Source organism: Grampus griseus (assembly GCF_964374135.1).
Source record: "Grampus griseus genome assembly, chromosome: 8".
NCBI classification, from domain to species: domain Eukaryota; kingdom Metazoa; phylum Chordata; class Mammalia; order Artiodactyla; family Delphinidae; genus Grampus; species Grampus griseus.
Genome location: NC_139002.1, coordinates 53308329 through 53327312, shown reverse-complemented (window position 1 = coordinate 53327312; position 18984 = coordinate 53308329). Strand labels below are relative to the sequence as shown.

The following is an 18984-nucleotide window of genomic DNA, read 5'->3' as shown; positions in this document are numbered from 1 at the left end:
GTGCATTCACTGCATTAGCTAACGCTCACTCCAGACTCACAAGCATCCTTCTGAGGTGATGGGCCATGCCGGTTTTCTAGATGAGAAATCGGAACTCAGAGAGAGAAGTGAGATGCCCAAGCGGCTCGGTGGCTGAGCTGGGAGTGGAATCCAGGTTCTCAGGCCGGTGTGAGCTCTGCCCCAGCACCTTGCTGACTTTCCAGGTAACAAAGGGAACACCCCAGGCTTGCCTCTCTGACCTGGTCCTTGGATACAGAATCTAGACTCCTGTTTTAAGTTTTCTATATACACCGGGCTTTGTCAGAAGGATGTATTTATTCTTGGCAGGGACACATTCTCAGTGGACTGACGTCTCCCAACTTGAGAGACGAATTCTCCCAAATCGACCTCACATCTACCCTACCCGCAACCTACACTGTCACCCTCCTAGTTGAAGCCCTCAGCGTCTCCTGACTTGTTTATGCAATAGGGCCTGTTCTTTCTTCCTCCATCCTTACCTTTCTGAGATAAACATCTGACTATGTCCTGCCACCGCTTAAAGCCCTTCAATGGCTCCCTGTTGCCCATCCAGTAAGGTCCTTAGCTTGGCCTCCACGGTGATCTTCATAATCTGACCAAACTCTCCTGCATTAGCTCCAGTCGTGTCCCCGACACCCCTCAGTTGCTTCAAACACAGAAACCCCTTTTGCCATCACATTATCCTCTTTCGAGACTTTGAAATGTCCCTTGGTTTGAAATTCCTTTCCTTCACGTCTACTTCTGGCTGTGACTTGAAGAGTCAGCTAAAACATCACCTTTCACAGGAAGCCTCCTCTAGTCCTCCTGGCTGGGGCTGGGTATTCCCATAGTCCCTGAGCTGCCTCAGCCACTTCTAACACTGCTATGTTATCATATCATATCAATCACTGCTTCTAAGCTACGAACACCTCAAGAGTAGGGAATATACTGTTGGCCCTAGCACTCAGCACAGTGCCTGACTGAAGGTACCTACCCTGTTTCGTTTGCTGAATGAAAAAGAAACTTCACAAAATCGTAGATTCTGAGACTTATCAATGTTGGAAGGAAAAGTAAAGGTCCTCCAGAGAACATGCCCAGTCAATGAATGAATCTTTTTCTTGCTTACATGGTCATAAGCACTATTTGCACCCTTCCTAGGTAGGGAACTCACTACTGGCCACAGTAGCCCCTATCTTTAGATAGCTGATGATGGACGGTGTATTCTTACTATATGGGAGATGAAGGAGCCCATGGGATGGAAAGCAGAAGAGGACTCATTTAATCATATAAAGAGTGATGCTTTCCTTCTGAACTAGGTTACATAGTACATAGTATAAACCTTGACTTCAACACAAAACAAGCTGATGTCTATGTAGTGAACTACTCGACTCTTGATGAACAGTGACACTGCCTGTTCAAAAGTCTACTCATCTATGAAATATAATAATGTCAGTCAAAAGCAAGGGCTGTGCTAGTGGTTGGTGGGGATACAGTATTGGGAGTGCCACAAAGAAACTTCCATGCCAGGTGACAGTGCTTGGAACCCCACAACCCTCACCAGTAACCCAATCTACATCAATCATGAACCTCGTGCAGAGCCTGGGTGGGTGCTGACCTTTCCCAGTTTGGCTGTTCCTTTTACCCAATGACCCAGGGCAGGGATGGCAAATACGTGGAATGTCAACCATATTCTCCATTCCTGTGACCACAACAGACATCAATAATCAATCACAGAGACTCTTTTCCATCGAGTCTGAATATAGCCTTGGGATCCTTCTCAACACAGCTTTCTAGGTGGCGACAGCTAATCAATCAGACAGAAGAATAGATAAACACGTATGCCAACCTGACCCTGATGCCGTGAAATTCTGTAAGCCAATCTTCACAGGGGGAAAAGAGACCCCGGATACCAGACGAGGCTTATTATACCTCGAGATGTTTAAGGAGACCTCCTTATTTGCAGGGCTATCGTTTTCCTAGTTACTTGTTTTTATTTAATTCAAAGATCTTGAAAGGGAAGTAACCTTACAGCTTACATCACCCAAACCCCCAACCATGCTTGAACCCCTTCTCCGCATCCCGAACAAGTGGGAGCCAGACCTCTCAAGACAGTTCTTTTCCATCCACGATGACTTTGCTTGTCGCTAAGTTCTTTTGCACAATGGGCGGCACTCGGTCTTCCTTTGGCTTCTGCCAGCTAGTTCCATTTCTATTTATTGGGCTTATACTAAAAGGTTCCCTTTGCCGATAGAATAACCTCAGAATGCCTTAGCGTGGGTTCGAGGCCTTCTCAAGCTGGTCTGACCTACCTTAAATCTTAGAATTATAGAATTTGAAGGCTGGAAAGGACAGAGGGTTAAGCCCACCCCGCTGGATGCCTTTACTAAGAGGCTGATTTTCATAGAGGCAGCAGACTCTGCACAACATCCCGAGATCTCTTCAGATTAATAACTTTCCTGGGAGCGGACCAAAGACCAAACACAGGGGTCTGAAGCAGGAAACCAGACTGTGCTGCAAGTAAGTCAAAAGAGCGCACAGTGGGAGGCATCGCAAGCGGGGCAGTGGGTCCGGAGGAGTTTCTTACATCACGGACGTGCCCTGGGGTCCGGTAGGAAGGCCGATCAGTGCTGCTCTGGGTCTCTGCGCTCGCTCAGGCAGCTCTAACTGCTCCCTGGGACCCTTTCTGACACTCGACCTTGGCTCCCCACAGATGGCCCTGCCCGACCGCCACCTTCGGACATGCCATCTGGCTTGAGGTCACACACTCTGAACTTTGGCAGTTTGTCTCCAACCCCAGGGCGCCCTGCCTCCTTCCTGCTCCTCGCTGTGGCACCAACAGGAGAGGCCAGCCTCCTGTTCAGCTGCCCAACTTGTCATTTCATTTCTAGGGACTCCCATCTATGACACTCTCGTCACAGATGACCACCACGTCAAAAGCCGGTCTTGGTGAGTGCTTTTGCCTGATGCCAGGCCTCCACCACACGAGAGAGCCGACGCAGAGCTTCCTCCCTGGTATACGTGCAGGAGCATGAGAGAGAGGGCCCTGAGAGCTGACCTGGATAGTCAGGGCAGGGGGAGGGGGGCGGGTGCAGGCCAGGCCAGTGATCCAGGGCTGAGCGGCTCACCCTGCAAGCTCTGACTGCCGTGCTGGCAAGGTGCCTTCATGCCCACAGGTGTCTCGGTCACTGCCCTATGGGCCAAAGGGGACCCAGGGGAAGCTGGGCTGAGGGAGGTGCTTACCCACAAAGTATGCCAGCAGGACGACCAGCGTGGCTGAGATGGCAATGGCGCTCAGGGCCGCGCACTTCCAGTTACAGTACTTGGAGGGCTTCTTCAGGTTGAAGGCCGGTCGCGAGAAGGTGCTACGGGGCAGGGGTCGGGGCGGAGGTGAGTACACGGTGCTGGACGTCAGAGGGTACCCCGGCGACGTGGTGCAGAAGAGTGGGGAGGTGCCTCCCGGCTTGAAGAGGAAGTGCCTGTGGATGGAGAGAAGCCAGAGGGCGTCAGGGGCTGACGACTCACCAGGAGCCCACACTGACCTGAGGATGCAGGCAGCAGTAGAGGAAGCATGCAGAGGAGCCTGGGGAGAGAGAGAGAGAATCAGCACGGAGGAGACGGAGGGACAGAAAAACAGAGAACCATGTACCAGACCATAAAACAGGGCACACGAAGACACGTTTCCACGAAACACGGATGGGACAGCCCTGCCCACGGGGAACCCACCCAAGCCAAGGCGGAAGGTGTTACCAACTGGACAGAAGGCTGAGTGTTGAGATCCTTTTCCTGGGAAGGGATGGGGCTGGGATGCTGCTTCTTGGGGAATAAACTAGATGTTTTCTAAAATTACTGCAGTAACTTGGAACGTGTCTAAAATCCTGTTCTGCCCCCCTGGAGATTACGAAACCGAAAAAATTCCGTCTCCCTCCAATATGTCCTTTGACTTTGTACCGTGGTGGAGGAATAAAATACCAATCGTTTTAAAGGGGGTTTTGGTAGGAGTGGGAACCAAGAAACCACCACTAAGCTCTGCCATGGTCACGAGTCCCCTAGTGGCTGCTACACAGCCAATGGCAGCAAACGCCTTCTAAGCACTCTCCTCAAAAGCCAGTCTGCTGGGACTTCCCTGGTGGTCCAGTGGTAAAGAATCTGCCTTACAATGCAGGGGATGCGGGTTCGATCCCTGGTCAGGGAACTAAGATCCCACGCGTCGCAGGCAAATATAAATAAATAAATAATAAATCTTTAAAAAAAGATACTTCAATTTTAAAAGCCAGTCTGCTGCCTTCCAAGCCCTTGGTAAAAGCCATGGGAGGGGACAGATGGGCAACTGCAGCCTGGCTACAGTCTTGAGGGCCGCACGGCAAGGTCAAAGCACATGGTTTGGCCAAACTAAGTGCCAGGAAGTCCTCCACAGCTTGGCTTTAACCACGGCCACGAGAGGACTGGGACACAGCCTGGGAAACGGGGTGCACTGGTTGCACTGCATGCCCCTGAAGTCTTGGGGTCAAAGGTAATACTTAGAGGAATCTTGTACCCTGCTGGGGTGCAAGATGACTCAGGCCACAGAATACATACTCAGGGCCAGCATACACACAATACAGGGCCTGTGCTGCATAAAAGCTGCTACGTGAGATGGCTTTCAGAATGGCAGAGGCAGCCAATGAGATGCCAGGAGCGTCATATTAACAGGACTGCTGTTAATATGCCGGGGGACAGTGTATTCCAAGGATAAACTCTTGCAAGCTGAACATGGACTTGGGGATGGGCATGCAACATGGCCTCATCACTTCCCCCAGGAGATCCCAGGGAAAGGTCTCAGAGTCTGCATGCAAGTGCAGGAGCCACAGGGAGAGCACACACAGACAGGAGAAGCATGAGGATGTCACCTACCCATCACTGTAAGACCCATCATGGCGGGAGGCGCTGAGAATGTCCATCTCAATGAGGTTGTCCTGCAATGTCCCTAGGAATGGCTGCTTGCCTAGGTTTCTATGCACACATGGAGACATGAATGAAGCAATGAGTCATGCATCAATGAAGGGGGAGAGTAGAGAAACACACAAAGTGGCTGACGGGTACAGCTGTGCGTGAGACCAACAGGATGCAGTTTCCAGGCGATGGGTCTGTCTGCAAGCCACAAGCGCCCGGGGTCTGCCTGGCCCGGGGCGTCTGGAGGGAGTATTCTCCATACAAACCTGTATGTCTGCCAGTTGTGTGCATCAAATCACAGATCTGACTGGTGAAGACTGACTGCGGCTCAGGTGCTGAGCTAGGCATGTTATAGCCATTTACCTCAAGTCTTCAAAAGAGGCAGTGCAAGGAAGGCAGTGTCATCCCCATTCTACAGACGAGGAAATGGAGATGTGGAGAGGTCCCAGGGCCAGCCAAGGCTACCAGCTAGCAAGGCTCAAAGCAGGAATTTGAGCGCAAGTTTATCTGTTCCGAAGCCCGTGCTTTCTCCTCTACGTCACCCTGCCTACGTCTGCTTTAACAACAGCCAGCGATGCATACTTTGCTTGTCCAAAGGAAAAAGACAGACAAGCATTTTGGGCCATTTGCTTCTAAAGCTGTGGTTTTCAAACTTGCGTAAGCACCAGAATCCTCTGGAGGGCTGTGCTTTGCTGAGACCCAGCCCCAGAAATTCGGGGTCAGTAGGTGTTGGGGGCCTGGGGACCTGCATTTCTCACAAGTCCCCAAGCAGTGATGATACTGGAGCGTCAGGGTCCTTTGGCAGTGCAGGGACCTGGGTGATGACAGATTGGCGAGGCTGGCACCCCACAGAGACAGAGGCGGAGGCTCTTTTGTCCCTCCACATGCACTGAGGGCAGTGCAGCGTTTCGGGACCCAGGACGCAGGTAGACACACTAGCTATTTTAGTCTCAACCGTGCCTGCTAAGTGGCGTCACTCACACATGAGTGCATGGGATCCTGTTTTCTGATATTTCAGGATTGCCGCCACCTCCCTTGAATCATTTCGAAGAAGCCGGTGGTGGATGCAGCCTGCTGTGTGTGCCCAAGCGAAGGACTGACTGCAGAAAGCTACCTTTCACGCCCAGCCCTGCCAGGGACCATCCTTCTGACTTTGACCAGGTCGTAAGAACCGGAAAACCTAAATTCAAGTCCCTTTTCTGCCGCTTTCGTGCTGTGTGACTTTGTGTAAACACTTCTTTAACCTCTTCTAATCTTATACTACTTTTTTCATCTGTAAAATGGGGCTAATAATACTAAGCTCACAGGTTGCTATAGGACCAACTGAGGAATGTTGGGAGCTTTTCAAGGGCTAAACAAAGATTACAGAAGTACTAATGCTAACTATAAGAGCGACTACCTACCCTACATCCACCATATGCTTTTCACTGTCTAGAACTCTGCAACTATTATCCAGTGTAAATCTTCCTCTTCACAACAACCTACGAAGTCTCTGCCATCATCTCTGTTTTGCGGGCTGGCACGGCAAGGCTCGGAGAAGTCACACTCCTAAGGTCCTACTGTACAGTAAACAAGCGCCAGAGCTTGACGGCAGCCTGAGTTTGTCTGACGCCAGAGCTCAGGCCCTCCCTGCCTGTAATCCTGGGTCGCTGCCGAGCCTGTGGCTTTGCCCCTGGCCGGCCTCACGGACCAACGCGAGGGGTTGTAAGTACTACCGCAGAGCACCATTTCGTGGGCACTCCTGGGTACAGGCAACACTGTTTTGCAGCCGGGCCTCTGAGTACCGCCGTGGTGGTGGGGACCTTCCCTTTGAGAGGATCCTGAAGCAGTCTGGGTCCAGCAGCCTGCGTGGCAGGCGGTTCTGATAGCGTTCACTACCCCGGGGCATCCCACAGAGCCTGGGAGTTCCTGCAGGGGAGTCCCTCAGAGTAGCCCCATTTCTGCCCCCAGACAGATGGCCTCCCGATGGGAGGTCTTGTGACACAGTGGGAGGTACACAGGCCCCGGGGTCAGCAGGGTCTGGTTCCATCATGCCCCGGGGCCTCAAGCAGGTGAGTCTGTCTCTCTGATCGTTCATAAGCCAGGAGACTCACTCTCGTTAGAAATCCAGATGATACTTCTCCTGAAGTATCACCTGGCTCATGTCACTGCCCTGCTCTCATCCCTCCAATGGCATCACAGGAATAAAACCATAGTCCTTACTGGAGCCCACAAGATCTTGTAAGATCCGACCCACTGCTACCTCTCCAACCTCATTTTCTGTGCTACCCTGGCCTCCTCGCTGTTTCTCCAACAGGCTAAGCCTTTGCTGCTACTTGCCTGAATCACGTGCCCCCAAATATCTGCACAGATCAGTGCCTCCCTTCTCACCCTAACTATAAAAGCTCCCGCCCTGCTCTTTCTAGTCACCCACTGGCCCCCTGCACTGCTTTAGATTCCCACATAGCACTAGACATGCACACACACACGTATGTATACGTATGTGTGCAAGCGTACGTGTGTGTCTGTGTGTGTGTGTATAATACGCTTATTGTGATTTTCCTAATGCCATTTAGTTTCATGAGGGTAGAAATCTCAGGTCGTATTCTCTGCCCGTGTGCCCAGAGTCTAGAAGAGTCCCTGACACGTGGAAGCAGGCACTCATGTAACATCTGCCGAATACTGCAGACGATGAGGTATACAAAGGTAAGCGTGCTGGCATAGCGCTAGCACGCAGTTGGCGTTTAATTGAGGGTAGCACAGGTGATGTTTTATTATTATTTCATCTATTCCCTGCATTTCACGAGGAAATTTTCAGCCTTCTTATAGTCTATACAGCCCAGCCTGAGCAGGCCCTAACTGCCCCTGTCCGGGGGCCCCAGGGATGAGTTCTTGCTGTCGCCCTAGGGCCTGAGGGTGGCTGCGTGGCACGCTCGCCAGAACGTGTAGGAGTCTGGCCTGCATCGCTAGGTAAGGACTATGCTCTCAGAGAGTCAAATCTATACTTAGGATGCATCAGAAACAAATAGATAAATACATTCAGGGAAAAAAGACAAAGGATAAAGATGAAAATGTTAACAGTGGGGATTTTCCACTGTCCGGATCAAGAGTGATTTTAATTTTTAATTTTGTAATTCAAAAGGAAACAGTTATTTAAAAAGAGAGAGCAGACAAGTATCTCCTCAAAGTACAGATCTATTCAAACAAGGGGAGAGGCAATGCAAGAGAACAAAGGGTTTCTAGAGTGATAGAGTGCATACGATTTCCTGAAAGAGCGTCCACACCCATGCTAACTTGGATGTTAATCATTTAGATCACTTGGGAGTTTGGGGTGACATGAGCACTTGCTGAAATGCTGCCTATTCAGATGCTATTATTGCCTTGAAATAGTAAGCCTCATTCTGTACTTTCAAAACTGAGTTCTGGGTCAAATTATTAGGTCTCATTTGACTGCTGAGAAAACCAAGAGAGACAAGAGAGACATGTGTCCTGCTCCCATCCACACAGCAAGTCAGTGGCAGAGCTGGAATGAAAACCCGGGTGTCCAGACTCCCAGTTCAAGGCTCCCTACTAAATTTCCTGTCTATCTCTGCCCCCAGCACTCTGGGTTTCTGGTTCTTCTGAAACACAGAAGTGATGAGGATTTCCTGATGGGGAACCTGCGCTGCTGAGCCCTCCTTGGGTCACAGTCCTGCAGGGTCTCCAGCCACTGCTGCTGGGAGCACAGGTATGGCCACTGGATTCATCTGACCTCACGTTGGTGGGTGTTGTTAACTCACTTTACAGATATGGAAACTGAGGCCCAGATAAGTTAAGTGACAGCCTAAGATCACACGGCAGTGGAAAGCTAGAGATGGGACTCAAACTCAGATCTCTCCCGCCTCACAGCCCCAAGCTGCCTGTGAGGAAAGAGTTGCCGCTGGCTTGGAGAAGGAACTGCAGTGTAGTGCTAGACTGCTCTTAAAGCTCTTCTTAGAGAGGGAGGGGACTGGCTCCCCTCTAAGTCTGAGGGGGGGCCCTGGGCCAGTCCCTGAGCTGCAGGGTTCCATCTCTCTGACCCAGGGCCGGTTGAGCTTGCCTCCCAAGCACAAAATGCATGGCTTTGGGGAAGGAAGTGGCTGGGAAGCTGCAGTGGCTTCCGGGACTGCCCTGTTCAGCAGCCCAGCTTCTCACCATGAGCCCACTGTCCTGGACCATGTTTCCACCCGCTAAGCCCTGGGACAGCCACCCGGTAGAGCAGGACAGGCAGGGATCACACCCCACACTCTGCAGACCCCCACCCGTGCCAAGGTGTGCGGGGTGTTAAGAGACTTGGCCAAGACCACACTTAGCGTTAGTTACGGAGCTGGCATGTGAACAAATGGATGAACAAAGAAACAAAAATGAACCAGGTCTTCCCTGCCAATCTCATGACGTCAGTCTCGATTTGCAAGATGTTGGCAGCTTCTACCACCCCCAGCCCCCATGCCCACGGGGAAAAGTGCAACCTCCTGTTCATGGAACTCAAGGTCCTCCACCAGGGACCCCCATTTACTGTCATCTCCACTGGGAAGCCCCTGCAGCTCCCACTTCACCGAACTCTTGATTCTCTCTCCAAAAGGCCAAGCTCCCTCCTGGCCTTTGCACAACTGCCCCTCATCTCAGAATTCCTCTCTCCCTGCAGATTCTACTAATGCATGCCCCAAGAGGCTACCTTTAATAATCAGGAAGGCAGTGCTGGACAGTGGTTAGGGGCAGAAGCTCCAGAGTCAGCCGGCCTGGGCACGGCTCCTGGCCCTGCCATTTGATGACTGTGCCTCCTTAGGCAAGTGGCTTAAGCTTTCTGTTCTTCAGATTCTTCACCTCTAAAGTGAGGAGGATAGTAAGACCACCTTTCTGTGCAGAAGAGTTAAGATAGCAGTCCTGACTGCTGTCCTTCGAAAGGCTTGCTTATAAGGTTGGCCCTTGGCTGGTGTCTGAGAGCTCAGGGTTCAGGAGGGTTCCCACCATCAACTGATAAGAGGGGCTGACTCACTGAGTTTTATTTGTACAAACAATATGGTTTATGCTGAACACCTGCTTTCCTTCTGGGAGTCTGGATTTGGGGTACTTGCCAGGCAGGTGATGTCCGTGTGACCAGCCCCCAGTAAAAACCCTGGGCCCTGAGTCTCTAATGAGCTTCCTCGGTTGGGAGCTCATCAGAGCACCCAGTAAGGGCTCTCTGAGTGTTTGTTATGATTGTTATTTGAGGCTTCCAAGCCGAGGGAGCCACACCCTCTCCTCTCCTCTCACAGCATCATCCAGACAGCCCTGTCCCCATTCATTCACCTATGGGTCTGCCTCCCTCCCTAGACCTCCAGCTTCTTATGTGGCAGTGGCTGTATCTTACGCATGTCTGTGACGGAATCACCAATGACAGGGACGACTGTCCTTCCCAGTTCCCTGCGATGCTCAGGGGCTGGCCTGGCGTACCAGCAGACACCGTGTGCCATTCTGGGAAGCGCGTCAGGGCTGGAGACCACGGGATAGTCTCCCATCCCTGAGGGTAGGCAGAGCTGTTCCCCAAATTGAGTATGACCACAAAGTGGCCCCCAGGCTCCCAAACCAGGCCTGAGATCACATGAGTTAGAGCTGAGGTCTGGCAGCCTTCTGCTCCAGCTTCCCCTTCATCCGACAGGAGCCTGATGGTTTATTAATCAGGCAGTCCCTGTGGAATCAATTACGCGTCTGATGCTACAGAGTGTGAAAGAAGTGGATCAGGTTTTAGGGGACCCTGAACACATGGCTCCCACCAGAATGGACCACAGATGCACCTGCAGGGCTTAAAGCAATATCACACCCCAGCTCTGGGGAGCACAGGTAGACTCGATCTCCTCCTTGGGGGACTCAGTCACCCTGGGGGAGTGTCAGAAGCACAGCGGGGGCAGAGAAAGGAGTGGGTTACCCAGGCCCTCTCTCTCCTTCGTCCTTCTGCTAGCCTTCCTTTTCCTTCCAGCATGCAACTGAATTCCCCCCTGGTCATTCTACCAGCTGTTATGGTATTTGCTCAGCTATTTATTTTAGACTCTCAACAGAAACTCAGTGTGGCAATTAGGGAAGGGTCTGTGGCTGTTTCTCTGGCATCAGGAGGCCCCCTGTTCTGGTGGCGCTTGGCAAAGCTGTTTAGGACAACGGTCTCAAACAGGCCCTGCTCTCTGGGGCTTCTAGGGCTCTGCTCAGGCTGTGCCTCTCCAGGCCCTCCTTTCCTTCCTGCCTCTCCCTGGGGAATCCTGCTTTTCGACACAGTCACACAGCACCAGGTCCGTTGGGAAGTCTTCTCTGTGCCCCACTCAAGGCTCAGGTGAGTATATGTATCCATTCATTTGTTCCATCATTCATTCACTCATTCATTTCACCCGTGTGTTAGTATCTGTCAAGCCCCCAGCAGGTGGCAAGGCTGTGTTGTGTGCTGGGGATCCCGAGGCAATTAGAACACATCTCCTGTGCTTATCTCTATCCTACTGCAAGAGTCTATTCTCTTAAATGTCTCAGGCACACAGTAGGCACTGCGTGAATATTTACTGGACAACAAGTACTACATGATAAGCAGTTGAGCACGTACGGTGTGCTAAGACATGTGCAGGCGTTATTTTATGTAACCGCTCCAACAACCTTAGGAGGCAGTTTGGTAGATTCAAGGTGGATGAAAATTCTTGGCACCTCTCCCTTTGAGAAGTGGGGTCTACTGTCCGTCCCTTGAAGCTGGCTGGCCTGTGACTGCTCTGACCAACAGAATATGGCAAAAGTGACACCGTGCCAGTTCCAGGCCAAGCCGTTTAGGAGGATCAACGGCTTCTTGTCTCAGTGCAGTGGAGCCTTGAGCTGCTGAGGACAAAGTACAGTTCCCTGCAGGGAAGGCCATGTGGAGAGACCCTGAGACCACATCAGAAGGAGAGGGGCCCTACCGAGCCTAGCTTTCCAGCTGTCTCGCCCAAGGTGTCAGGCACGTGAGTGAAGCCATCTTGGATCCTTCAGACCAGACCAGCCAAGAGCCAAATACCACTGATTGACCCCAGTCTATCCCACGTGGAGCAGAAGACCAGCCCAGCTGAGCTCTTCCTGAACTGCTGATTCACACTATGAAGTACAATCAACTGGTGTTTTTTAAACCAGTAAGTTTTGGGTAGTTTGTTATGTGGCAATAGATCATCAGAACAGGAATTTGCTAATATTTTCTCCCTTTTAGAGACGAAGACTTATAAGATCTAGGTCCACAGCTAGTGAGCACTGGGGTGGGGGTGGGGGGTCTGAGCATAGGGTGTGTCTGACCCTGAAATCTGTGCTTTGAACAACTCGCTACAGTGAGTGGACCATCACTGATGCCCTCAGAACATCAGGGCCAAACTCACTTCTTCCAAGCAGACAAGAGATAGAACCTGTGATTTCCTCTCAATTCTTCTAGTGAGTAGGAGCTTAATAAATATTTCTGAATGACTTTTTTCTTCACAGGGTTGGTATGGGGAGCAGATATATATGGCAAAAATGGAAACGGCTTTTATAGCATGTATTTTAATGCCGGGCACTGTGCTGTGTGTTTCTCATACATTTCATTTACTCCCAGCCCAACAGGCATGAATTCTTAACCCAATTTACAGATGGCGACATCAAGGTTTAGAGACGTTAAGGAGGCTGTCCAGCTAGTAAGCACTACAGCCAAGGTAGGAATCCACATCCACCTGATCTAAAGCCCACATCCTTCCCACCTCACCAAGCTGATCACAATTACTTTTGATTCTATCTGCCAGACTTGACACTGATCCCTCTTAAACTATACCTTGTTAGTTTTGTGCTGTCAACCAGTTGGTATGAAGATCTAGAATTCTGATTGTTTTATCCACTGTTTCAGGCACCTCTCCCAGTTTCAGGCTTTTTCTTTTTCTTTTTTTTTTTGCGGTACGCGCCCCTCTCACTGTTGTGGCCTCTCCCGTTGCGGAGCACAGGCTCCGGACGCGCAGGCTCAGCGGCCATGGCTCACGGGCCCAGCCGCTCTGCGGCATGTGGGATCTTCCCGGACCTGCATGGGCAGGTGGACTCTCAACCACTGCGCCACCAGGGAAGCCCAGTTTTAGGCTATCTTTAGATGCACAGAACTCTGAGGTCACAGCAGAAACCTTCCTCAAACATTTCATCTGGGTCTTCAAGGACTTTGCTAGACCAAGAAGTGAGGAGGAAGGTGACTCTGGCAGAGAGTTGTGCAGAGTATGTGCAAAGGCACAGGGGCATGAAAGGCCTGGGGATTTGATGGAATACTGATAAATACACATATATGTACACTCACATATACACACATATGCTGAATATTACATTTACATAATCATGTTATATATGTGAATGGATTTAGAAAAGCAAGAAAATGTTATATAAACATGAGTATACACCAACATGTTAACAATGATTACCATTTGGTGGTAGATATGGGTGACTTTCTTTTCTTGCTTATTTCCGTTTCCTAACTGCTCTACAGAACATGAGTTGAATGATAAAGTATAAGAAAAAAGAAAACAAAGTTCCATGTGGTTTGAGCAATGGATGTGGGAGAAGAGAGGGTCAGACAGGCATGTGGGCACTGGCTAACGAGGCAAGAGACTTAAGCTGGGACCACATTCACGTCTCAAACTAACCATCAGGAGAACGTCCCTGCTGCTGGTCCTTTATCTTCCTTTCCCTTGAAAAACCTGGAGAGCCACCTACTTTTTTTTTTTTTTTTTCCCAAGCCCCAGAATACCCTTTCTAGCAGCAGGGGAAGAAGAAAACAGGACATAGAAAAAGCACAGTGGCCGACAACAAGGAAAGGCAGCCGCAGCTCCTTGGCTCAGAATCTCGGGAGACTGGGAGGCCGCAGAAGGGTCGCTCCGCCCCGGGACGAGAACCACCTACTTTGATCCTATGTGAGAAAAATGAACATCTAAGCAGAGGGAGTAGCTGCCACGCTCCATGCCGGGAATCAGAACCATCGATTACTTGCTGGCTTCTTTCAACCAACCATGTGCTGTCATTCAATAAGCACTTTGGAAATAATAGAGATCTAATTAAGCTACTCTGGGTAGGAAGACATACAATTATCTGACTGTGTCCGTGAAGAGAGCAAAGGAGGCGCGCAGGGAAAAGTCACACATGATCTTGAAGACTGTCAACAGAGACATATTAATTAAGAGACCGGGGGCAGGTTGGGCCACATCTGTGAGAAATTTGCTTTTGGAAAAATGATTCTACAGGAGTAAAATGGCACAAAAGGATGTTGATTTTCTCTCACTGGACCCACTAGCTCAGTGTGGGAATATCACCGTCATGTGCCAGGCAGAGTCAGATGGGTACGCCTTCCATGTACAGATTAATTTCACCTCCTCAAATGTGGTATGACTTTTGTCCTCTTCCCAGATAAGGAACAGGAGTTTGAGAAAATCTTTGTTTCTCACTACTTTGAGAACTGTTTCTCTTTGAGAAAGAGCTTCCAAATGTCCAGCCTGGGACACTTCATCCTCAGTTTAGAGAAAACAGGAAAAGGCTATGTCCCCCGAAGCCAAGAGCGCTTATCTCAGAGTGGTAGGATTATGGGTACATCTACCTTTCGTCTTCATATCTTTCTGTGTTTTCTCCAGTGGGTTTGTATGGTTTTTATAACCTTAAAAAAATCCCTTCTGTTTGGGAAAAATAGTGGCTTAGCAAAGGGAAGGAAGAAGGCTATGAACAGAGGGGGACTGAAATCCCTGAACCGAAAGCATTCAAGAAGGCTGGAAGAAGGGAGAGGCAGAGGGGTCCAGGCCAGGAGGATACGGTTGGTGGTGTAGGGAGACAGCACTGCACCCGGAGGCTGGGCCACCTGGGTTCAAATCTCAGCCGTGCACGGACTGCCTAGCCTTTTTGAGTCTCAGCTTCCAAGTCTCTTAAGTGGGATCACAATAGTAATACCTATTCCCTAAAGTTGTGAGGATTCTATCATATCCCACATATGAAAGCCCTTGTAACTAAAACTCAAATGTATCAATGTTAGGGATTATTAGGGCTTTGGGTATAGAGGGGCTAGGCCAGAAGGAGAGGAGGAGAGGAGGTGAGGGGCGATGGCAGCCACCGAGCACCCACCGCAGGCCAGGCAAGTCCACGCCAGGCGGAGGGTGACCAAGTCGCGCTAGGGAAAAGCAGAGGTGTGGGCCCAAATCAAACGCTGGGAGCCTGCTCTCTGCCACGTGACAGCCCTGCTCACACACATCAGCTCTCATCTACTGTTACAACAGCCTTCTCCAGTGAGCAGCATCCCCGTGGGGTATTAAACTGAGGCACAAAGGGGGTCAGCAAGTTGAGCAAGGTCATACCTTCAGTAAGCAGCAGGTTCGCCCTGAACTTCAGGGCTGCTTGATTCCCAAGCCCCAGCTCTCTCTCCCCTACATCATCCCACCGCCCTCCTCGTATCCCTACGCTGCGGCCCAGACCCCAGCCGCCCGGGCCGGGCCAGGTGGCGGGCACACAGCGGGGCCCCTCCAGAGCCCGAGGGTCTCAGCCCGGCCATCCCGCACCCCGCGGCCGCCCCGCGCCCCGCACCTGGTCTCCAGCGGGATGTTGCTGTTGAGCAGCCAGTTGTCCTGGGCGTGGGCCGGCTCCTGCGCGCTCCCGGACGCGGGCTCTCCGGAGAGCGAGTGATCCGTGGGGGCCGGGCTTGGGTTGCTCCTCGGAGTGAAGTTGCCCCGGTTCAGGGAGCTAACGGAGGCCGCGTGGTGCTGGTTAGGGGTGTGGGCGTGCGAGAGCGGCAGCGGCGGTGTCCGGAGCCGAGGGTGGTTCTGCAGGCCACCCGGGGGATCTAGGGCACAAACACACGCAGTCAGCGGGGCGGGGACGACCCCACGGGGACCGCGCGGCAGCAGCCGGGCCAGCCGCAGGCACTGGCAAACCGGACACAGTCAGGCGGTCAATACACAGGTACCCGACAGGCACTTATTGAGCACCTGCTCTTCTAGCTGCTGAGATACATCAAGGAGAAAAGCAGACAAAACTCCTGTGCCCACTGAGCTGACATTTTCGTACGAGAGATAATAAGATTAAAAAAAAAAAGAAAGACTAGCCTCCCATGTCATCAGCTTCCTGCTGTTTCTTTGGTACTTTTAGGGTATGGCTAGAATCAGTAACTTCAACATCACCTGGGAATTGTTTCGAAATGAAAATTCTTGGGCCCTGCCCCAGAGTTACTGAGCCATGAATCTTGGGTGGGGTCCATTAATCTGATTCCACAAACGCTCCAGGTGATTCAGACGTGTGCTAAAATGTGAGCATCACCAATTACACACAATGGTACACAGCAAGTGAAAAATACAAGATAAGTTAATACACAGTTTACCGAGATGGTGATAAATCTGAGAACACGTAAAGCCAGGAAGGGCGCTGTGGCCTGTGTATTTGGAGGCAGTGGTGAAACTTTAGGTCACACAGACAGTGATGGCCTCAGGTGACTTTTGACTAAAGGGAATGAGTCTGGGGGGGATTAAAAACCACCACTAACATCTCTTGAGCCCTTACTATGTGCCAGGCACTATTCCGAGCCCTCTACCTGTGTTAATTCAGCTCATCCTCACGACCCACTACAAAGCAGGTACTGTCTGTATCTCCATTTTACAGGTGAGAGAATTAAGAGACAAATTTTATTTATATCTATTAAATATATTTATATGCACGACACCTTCTTTATCCATTCCTCTGCTGATGGACATTTAGGCTGCTTCCGTGTCTTGGCTATTGTAACTACTGCTGCAATGAACACTGGGGTGCATGTATCTTTTCTAATTATGGTTTTCTATGGATATATGCCCAGGACTGGAATTGCTGGATCATATGGTAAGTTCTATACTTAGTTGTTTAAGGAACCTCCATACTGTTCTCCATAATGGTTGTACCAACTTACATTTGAGATTGACACATACAAACTACTATATATAAAATAGATAACTAATAAGGACCTACTGTATAGCACAGGGAACTCTACTCAGTACTCTGTAATGACCTATATGAGAAAAGAATCTAAAACAGAGTGGATATATGTATATGTATAACTGATTCACTTTGCTGTATACCTGAAACTAACACAACATTGTAAATCAACTATACTCCAATAAAAATTTTAAAAAAAAGAAAAAGAAAAAAAGGCCTAAGACTAAGACCACCATGCACATGTCACGTTACCTCTTTGAGCCCAGTTTTATCATCTGTAAAATGGGGGAAAGAGTTTATTAAGGGAACCTCAGAGCTACAGTGATATCAAATGAGGCAATCAATGGGAAGGAAACATTTCTCAAGTTCACAGTCTACAAAGTATTCCACGTCACTTGTTCCTCTCGAGAACCCTGTATTTCACAGAGAGGACTGAGAGTCAGTGAATATGGGATCCAAACCAAGACAGGTATGACATTCCAAAGGCTGTGCTCTTCCTTGGCTCAGCAGACAGCCTTCTGGAAACCATCAAGCACAATCAAGCGTGAGGCACTATCAGTGTTATGGCTACTTTTAGTGGAAGATGCGTCGCTCTCTGCTTTTTATGTAACCCAGTCTTTTATGCCAACGAGTTATAAAGCAAATCTGGTGGGAGTGGGGCTGGGTAGCAATAGAAGGGAAAAAGAAACAGAAACCCATGTGAGCAAATCACTTCCTTCCTACGAACCATTTTCAGGATAAAGGCCACATGGGATCTACCAAGCCCTTTAGAATTTGATCCACGCCTGGCTTTCCAGCCTCATCTCTCATCAGCTCCCTCCCTGTATACTCCATACCTTTCTCTCAGAGGCCAAGAGATCTGCTGGGCCACAGAGTGGCTAACATTGCCACTCCAATGAAGATGGTCTCCAGGAAGGCCACAGAATATGAATGGTACCCTCTGAAGATGTACCATGCTGTGGTCCTGGACCAGAAGATCTGCCAACAGAGATGCCCCTTGATGGGAAGGGAGAGAACCTGGGAGCCAGTAGAACAGGCAGAGAACAGACACCCTTGGACCAGGGAGAAAGCGAGAATATGCAGGGTCATTTGTTTGGTCCACCTGTCCTCAGGCAGCATTTTAATGGAGACATGTGGAGCCTGGAAAAGAAGCCAGCAGCAGAAGCGGCCTCCTGGGTTGGTTGAGGGTCCCTCCCTACCCCTGGCCTTTCAGTCCAGGGCATTACTGTCCAGTGGTTATCAGGAGGCCGGCAGAGAAGGGTGACCTAGTCCTTGCCCCTGGCCCATCGCTAGGAGTCAACCTTCCCATGGCATTTTACCTAATTGATATTAACAGTTGCTGCCATGTATTTGAGCACATACTAAGTGTGCTTTCACAGCCTGAACCTTTCTAATGCTCACAGCAGCTCCTAGAGGGCGGCATGATTATCATTCCCATTTTACAGACGAGGAAGCTGAGGCTTACAAAACTAGTGAGTGGTCCTTACTAACCCACAGCCTGAATTCTGTCTACCAAACCATGGTGCCTTTGCATAAAACACAGATACCTGCTTGACCGTCTCAGTCCATGGCCAAAGGCAAGAAAAAGACCCTCAGTGAAGAGAGCAAGCATCTGAGGTCTGGGTCAGGGCAGGCTGACCTGCAAGCCTACAGACACTAGCTTTGTGACTAAGTAGGATGCCCGCCTCTGGCTTGATAGCACTGCCAAGAGTCCTGAAATGATGAGACTTTAAGTATAAGCGTCTAAAAGGAAATTCTCCTACGGGGATAAGGAATGTCCTGGTCCAAATCCGTTCTATTTTTTGAAGCTCAGCTCAATTGCCACCCCTTCCAGAAAGCCTTCCTTGATCTACCCTCCTCCAAAGTTCGCTTTTCCTCCACTGAACGCTAACACAGCAGGTAACCTAGACGGCTCACCTTTTCTGTCTCCCCCAGAGCATGCATACTTATGTTCCCACCTTGCCTCCTCTAGTAGGTATAAAAATCCCTGCTCCCTCTGTGCTGTTGATCACAGGTCCTAGATGAAGCAGATGCTCAATGTAGGTTTCTTGAGCAAGTGGCTCTTGTGAGTGGTCTGGGCAATCTGTCCAGAAGGGTAAGGCTGGTGGGGAGGATTTCTGTATGCTCAAAATGACAGCAGGCCACCTG

At 50.3% G+C, this 18984-nt stretch overlaps 1 protein-coding gene across 1 annotated transcript in view; it reads right to left on the bottom strand.

Moving 5' to 3' along the window:
- TENM4 (teneurin transmembrane protein 4) overlaps positions 1–18984 on the bottom strand; it is a 388830-nt gene that overhangs the window by 221722 nt on the left and 148124 nt on the right. Inside the window, exons 4-5 of the mRNA XM_082659462.1 lie at positions 15460–15715; positions 3238–3473 (exon numbers count right to left, since the gene is read on the bottom strand). Of these exons, the coding sequence (XP_082515588.1) occupies positions 3238–3473; positions 15460–15715 (492 nt within the window). The remainder of the gene's footprint in view (positions 1–3237; positions 3474–15459; positions 15716–18984) is intronic.